We start from the raw sequence: 6,607 nt of genomic DNA, 5'->3' as shown, positions 1-6,607 counted from the left end.
CAAGAAATCGTCTGGATCTGTTGTGCCGTCATATTTGCCCAAACCACTTGGCATCTTGGTTTTGTGCTGGATGGGAGCCTTCGCGATGCGCTCAGTGAACTTTGAATGTTTCACCAAGATGGCTGGTCTGTACGGTGTGGTTACGTCCACTTGCCCTCTAACTGGTGGGCTGTACGGTATGTGCAGATCCAGATCGGCTCTGACTCCAGGCGCCATGTTCACAGGCGCGCGGAGCTGTGAGCCTCCTGCATGAGTATCTCGCGTCTTCCTCATGCTGTGCACTTCTTCATCACTGAACTCAGTGTGTGCAGTGTGAACAGAATGTCCTTCTTCCGGCGCGCGCGGCCTTTTTGTTCCATGAACAGTTTGCTTATCAAACGCTTGCCTTTGTGTTAAGTCGGCTAGCTTTTTCTGTTTGACCATCTCATTGTACTTATCCATTAGACGCCGCTGCTCGTTTATGAGCCATTCTTTAGGATCATTTATTTCATCTTCTGGACCCATTGGTCCTTTTTGTTTCGCGCCGGCAAGATTTTGTAACGTAAGATCATCTGGAGGAGTTTCAGTCTGGCCGTGAGGAGTTGTGATGAAGGGACGGTTACTGGTGGTGCGCGTAGAATCACGCGGCCCCCTCAGAAACTGCTGTCCCTCATTAACATCCTCACGTTCAATATCCTCCAGAACTTGATCAACGTTATGAACGCCAGAAACCATGGTGATTTTTTTTTATATATAGATCTGATGAGATCTGATTGCCGTTGTAACAGTGGATGGCGCCAATGAAGAGACGTGGATCGACTCACTGGTAGACGATCTACTTTCCTCGGGTGTGATTATACTATTTCACCGATGGTTTTCTTGGATCTGTGTTCCTCCACCTACAAAATGAACAGCACCGTCAACTTACCCCTCAGAAAGGGACAGAAGGGTCCTCTTTGGGGTAACCCTCCGGTGTGAGAATAAGTATTTGTGGGAGAAGATAATAATATCAGAGTAAGGAAATCTGGAGAGTATTGCTTAATAGCTGAATACTCTGTGATTTGCTGTGATTGTGTGAGTTACTGGCTGTAACTGTCTGTGAGTGAATGTAATTGAATCTGATTGAATGTGAATGAATGTGTCTGAATATCTCTCCTTGTGGAGTTGATACTGTACTTATAGTGCTAGGGTTTCCACTGATTGGGCTCAGCCTTGTTGGCCTCCTCCAATTGCTCTGCGCCACGTGTCCTCTGGGACACCTGGTGCTTTCTCATTGGTTATAATCACGTGGTAGCACATGGGTTATGCTGAGTTGTCCACCTTTCATTTGGCAGCTGTCAACATCAGCATATTCTTATTCCTTAAAAAGATACCTTCTGGAAGGTTGTCTGACGTGCACAATCAAGGTTGCCCTAATCCTGATTTGGATAAGGATGAGGTTGATTATGTGCATGTGTGATACGCGCCTATCCTGAGGATGCGCGAGGTCTTCTCTTTATTCTCACGCGCAGATGTTTCATGCGCAGATGTGATATGCACGAGCATGTGATATGCGCCATGCGCGGATGCGCCACGCGCATATGTGATATGCGTGAGCATATGTGATGCCTGAGCATCTGTGGTGCCTGGGCATATGATGCCTGAGCATGTGTGGTGCCTGGGCATATGATGCCTGAGCATATGTGATATGCGCCATGCGCATAGGTTTTGGCTTTGTGCCTTCGTAATGTCTTGATTTCAAGCCTCTTGTCTGTATCTTGTGGGTTGACCCGCCTCGCTCGGTGTTGAGGCGGGTACATACCTCTTCAACATACACATATATTAATAATTGGTAACTTGTGAAGGTTAAACCTGATAAACTTAACCTTATAATTGGTTTTGAGGTAAAAAGGTCAACATTATTATTGAAGACACTGGCGTCAAGTCTATCGACACTCAAGATAATGGAATATTCTAACGGGTTAAACTATAAGCATCAAAGAAAAAAATGTTTATGCATCTGCTTTAGTGTGTTTTAGTTTACAGATTGTAGGGAGATGACATATACATAAATACTAATGTGCAAAGTGTGCTTACATTGGATAACCATTCGCATGCGAGATCCATGTACTTGACATTTCAGTGGAATTATTTATTTATTTATTAAATTACTTTTTGACCTCCTTGGGTATCTATTTTGTTGATTCGTTAGTAAAAAACGCAAATGTTAGACTCACCACTCGGTACATTGAAAGTGTGTTTTTGGACATTATGGACATAAAAAAATATACACATTTAATGTAAAGGTCACCCGACACGAAAATGAATAAGACATGTTTATAACTTGTTGCTTAAAAAAACACGTTAAGCAGTAACATCTGTCTTGTAATTACATTTAACCATAAAATCCGGATAAGATATTACACTACAATAACATTCAACGGTTCACAAAATGAAAACTATGATAACGAAAACCAAATTTATATCACCAGTCTTGTAATCTAAAGTGTTTTGGTCACTTAAACTCTACACAACATACTAGCAGTTGCATATCTCAACAAACAACATCCAGGGAAAGCTGTGGATATATACACACACCTTTTATATTCTCCAACATTATCGAACGGTATTTGTATTCTCTGATTAATCAACAAATATAATACTTACAACATAAAATTATTATTATTTATATAATTGTTATTCTTCCATTGCTATACAAACAATCCCACAAAGTTCTATCATAAATCACCAAATTGAATCCCCTAATGGCTTTATCATTCAATTGCCGATTAAAGCCGATTTCATTTACATGGACATAGTGGTTATTTTACATCTTTAACAACGACATAGTGGTCATTTTATACCTTTAACACACTTTGTTTAATAGCTTACTAATATATCTATTTTTATTGGTACATTTTTGGGTGTTTGCAAACAAAGGGTATTTTCGGTATCTTCTCAAAACATGCCAAACTTGGGTCCTCCGAAACTGAGTTTTAGACCAATGGTCTGGATGCAAAAATAGAAATGGGTGGTTGATGGTCAAACCATTTTTGGGTTGAAGGTTGAAACAAATCATCCTCCATACCAAGTTGACCCGTTAAAGTTGAGTACCAACACTTTTGGTTTATCCATTGCATAAGCAAATATAATTTACGCTTCAAAAGATGAAATCTTTGACCAAATATTCTTGCAAAAACAGATTCATCATGTAGAGGTGGTTGGACGGGCGACTATCGGATCAAAACGGATCTGTATTTAAATATATAATTTTACATATAAAGTTGACCCGTTATGGCCGACTAGCAACACCTTTTGTTCATTCTACATAACCAGTATATATTCCATATAAATCTATACCGTTTTTAAAATAAGATAACTTTTATATTTTTTATTTCACCCGTTTTGGATAAGAGCAAACTTTAACTAACCCATTTACAACAAACAAATCGTTAGGCTGCTGAAGTGGAACGGGTGACTGACGGATCAAACGGGTTTCGGTTCAAACTTGATACAGTGGAAAAATAATGATTACCTAGGTAAAAGAATGTTACATTTATTAATGTGTGGTAAAGAATATTAATCTGTTTGTTGAAATTATCTACTACTATTGGTTCGAGCCACAACAGGTTGGTTTCAATATGTGTTTTCCAATTAAACGACTTCGGGTCAACACGGGTTATTATAAATAAATCAACTAGCCTCGGGTCCAAACATGTATGGGTCGATTTGGGTTACGAGTAATATGACTTTCGGTAATACCTGTCGTTTAAATCATTTAAACCTTATTATATTGACGATATTTTAAAAATTGTTGAAAATGACCACCTTTTGAAATTACCGGTACCTCAACTTTTTCAATTCAATTATACGAGTCGAAAACCTAACACATCTTCCTCATCAGCTTCAGTTTTGCAAGTTAAACAGTTTTTGACTCCCGAAAATAGTTAAAATTACTAATTAAGTATACTAAATACAAAGTCTATACGTATGGTGTCATCAGTTTTACCAAATTCTCTTTCAACATTTATATTTTTCAATCTTAAAACAGTTAACAAAAAGAATGACATTAAATCAATTTTGTCACAACTATTTTAGGGGTTACACCTTCACCAATAAATTGAGAATGAACAATAACATGGTATTATGGTATTTTAATAGACATAACGTAAATTGAAGGTCCAATCAACTTGGACGGCTGTTACAAGTAGTGGAAAATGATCAATTGAATGTTATTAACAGCCCACTCACACACATCATTGTGCAATCAATTGACCGTTACCACATATCTCCTATAATTATGACAAATGTTTGGAGTCATACTTTCCAGCACCGCAAACATCGCATAACGAAACCAGGTACGTTTTCATTCTCACTGCTTTCCTTTACATATTCAGTTAAATTGAATTTATTGATAAAAGTGTTAACTATTACTGAAAATAAGTTAAAACCTATGTTAGTTTGTGAAATGTTCAGACCTTACTCATTGCATTCATCATGTTAGGTTATTTAGAATGATATGTTAGCTTATTAGTTCTTAAATTAATTACCTGCATGAAGCATTATGATGTTTGTTCAATGCTAGACTACACTGACTTTGGATCACTAATTTTGTTTATGGTATTATTTGAAATATGTCACCAGAATATAATTTTAATTACGACGCTCAAATATAATTGGTTACAGTTTTGTTAGGATAACGTGGTCTTAATAGAACTGATATGTTATTGTCACATGATATGAAATTTACCTGTATTTTGGTTTGTAAAAAACTGGTTTCTTCTTTAAAGGTGGAGAGATTGAGTGTCGTTATGTAAATTGGTGTGACATTCTTAGAACTAAATTGATATCGTTAAAACAATAAAAAGACACAACTTACTGTATATACAATTTAATGTAATCTTTCTTTCGGTAATTAATTTCATCTTTTACAATTAACAATCAAATCAGTTTGAACCTGTACGTTAACTAAATTTATAGGTTAATTCCCTCTTTGCACTTTTCTAACAAATTTCCGAGCATTTGATTTTCCACATCTTGACTTAGTAATTCATATGAATAAAAAATACATATTAAAAACATAAATGACCACGTGACAAGGGAATGAATCATCTGTTAGTTTTACATAATATAAATATTCTAACATCTTTTTATACAAAGGTGAACAACTATGAACACATACACATATAGCGGCCACTATCTCTACATATCTAATAACTTCTAACATACCACTCAAAAATTAATATATTGGTATGCTATCCTTGTTAGATATGCCACTTCACGACTCCATGAGTGCCTCCCAGTTCTTGCTTGCGATGTCTCCTGATGCAATTGTTTTTGAGATACTCACAAGACTCCCAGCAAAAGCCGTTGGGCGGTTTAAGGTTGTATGCAAGGAATGGAGTCATTTACTATCAACCAGACCATTTGAAAAGGTCCATTCCGATCGATCACTTCTTCCAAATAACCAAAAAACACTTGTCATCCGTGACCTCATTGCGACTGTTCATCCAATTGACTTTGCAACGGCCCAATACGGGCCAGGCACCACCATCACATGCCCATTCTACCCTGATATTACAGGTATCTCCATTCTCTCACACATGGATGGACTCCTTTGTGCTTGGGTACATGATACACATGAATTATTCTTGTGGAATCCAACCACTACTGCGTACAAGACATTGTCAAACTCTAATGGCCGAGGCATCTTTGTAGACTCCACAGGTACAATTGCTTTCTTCAAGGACCATTTACACGACTACAAAGTCATGCACGTGATCCGGAACCAACATGCCTTCGAAGCCCATGTGTACTCCCGTTTACTAGCATGTTGGACCGAAATACCGTTCCCAGCAAAACTAGAGTACCTAGACCGCAAATTCAGTTGGTCCACCGGGACTCAATGTGGTGCGACTGTCTACTACACAATTACCCAACCGTTGATCCGAGGTAAAAATGTCATCATCGCATTCGATACCTTCTCTGGCCATGTGACAGAGCTACAGTTCCCACCAGTTCAAACAAATGGCGTTCTCGAAACCAACATGCTTACTGTTCAAGATGCTCTATACATGTTTGTAACAAATGGCCTACAAGAACGGACACTCCAACTATGGATTCTAAGACACGACCATTGGATAAATGTCTTCACCCCTCCTCCGATCCCTCCTATACCAGAGCGTTTATGGTGCTCAATTACACACTACATGACGAATGGGAAGTGGTTTGTCATGAGTAACTCACATACCCTTTATGAAATCGACACTGATATGAGGCCTCTTCAATATTTTCACACCGTCAATTCATTGGATGCCGGTGTAGGTGCGGTGTACTTGGAAACCGTAGTGGAACCGGATATATAAACTTAGTTACTTTTCATGTTTAACAAACGCAGTTACAAAAGAACCATTTATAGTTTTTCTCCGCTTATACGTCTTTTTTAATGAAATTTACGTTAATCGTTATATTGATTATATGTATTTGTTATATTGATTATATGTATTTGGTTGAGTGGGTGATTTTTAGAATATTACTTTAACTGACTCCTAGCTGAAAATAAAAAAAATTGGTTTATTTATTTCTTAAACTTTAAACGACTAAAAACAACCTAAAGTGTAAAACTTTATAATATTAGGCGACAGACATC

At 37.6% G+C, this 6,607-nt stretch overlaps 1 protein-coding gene across 1 annotated transcript; it reads left to right on the top strand.

Moving 5' to 3' along the window:
- The first annotated feature begins 5,228 nt into the window (after positions 1–5,228).
- Positions 5,229–6,323, top strand: LOC143548362 (F-box/kelch-repeat protein At3g23880-like). The gene has a single exon (XM_077039549.1). The coding sequence runs from the start codon at positions 5,229–5,231 to the stop codon at positions 6,321–6,323; it is 1,095 nt and encodes a 364-aa protein (XP_076895664.1).
- The last annotated feature ends 284 nt before the right edge of the window (positions 6,324–6,607 follow it).

Source organism: Bidens hawaiensis, unplaced genomic scaffold, assembly GCF_021521415.1.
Source record: "Bidens hawaiensis isolate Kalapana, Puna unplaced genomic scaffold, B.hawaiensis_p1.1 tig00015059_1, whole genome shotgun sequence".
NCBI lineage: Eukaryota > Viridiplantae > Streptophyta > Magnoliopsida > Asterales > Asteraceae > Bidens > Bidens hawaiensis.
Note: the sequence above shows the minus strand (reverse complement) of the source record. Positions and strands in the feature narration are given on the sequence as shown.

What these genes read in the sequence shown, in the direction of transcription:
- LOC143548362 (XM_077039549.1), top strand. Translation starts at nt 5,229, where the DNA reads ATGCCACTTCACGACTCCATGAGTGCCTCCCAGTTCTTGCTTGCGATG.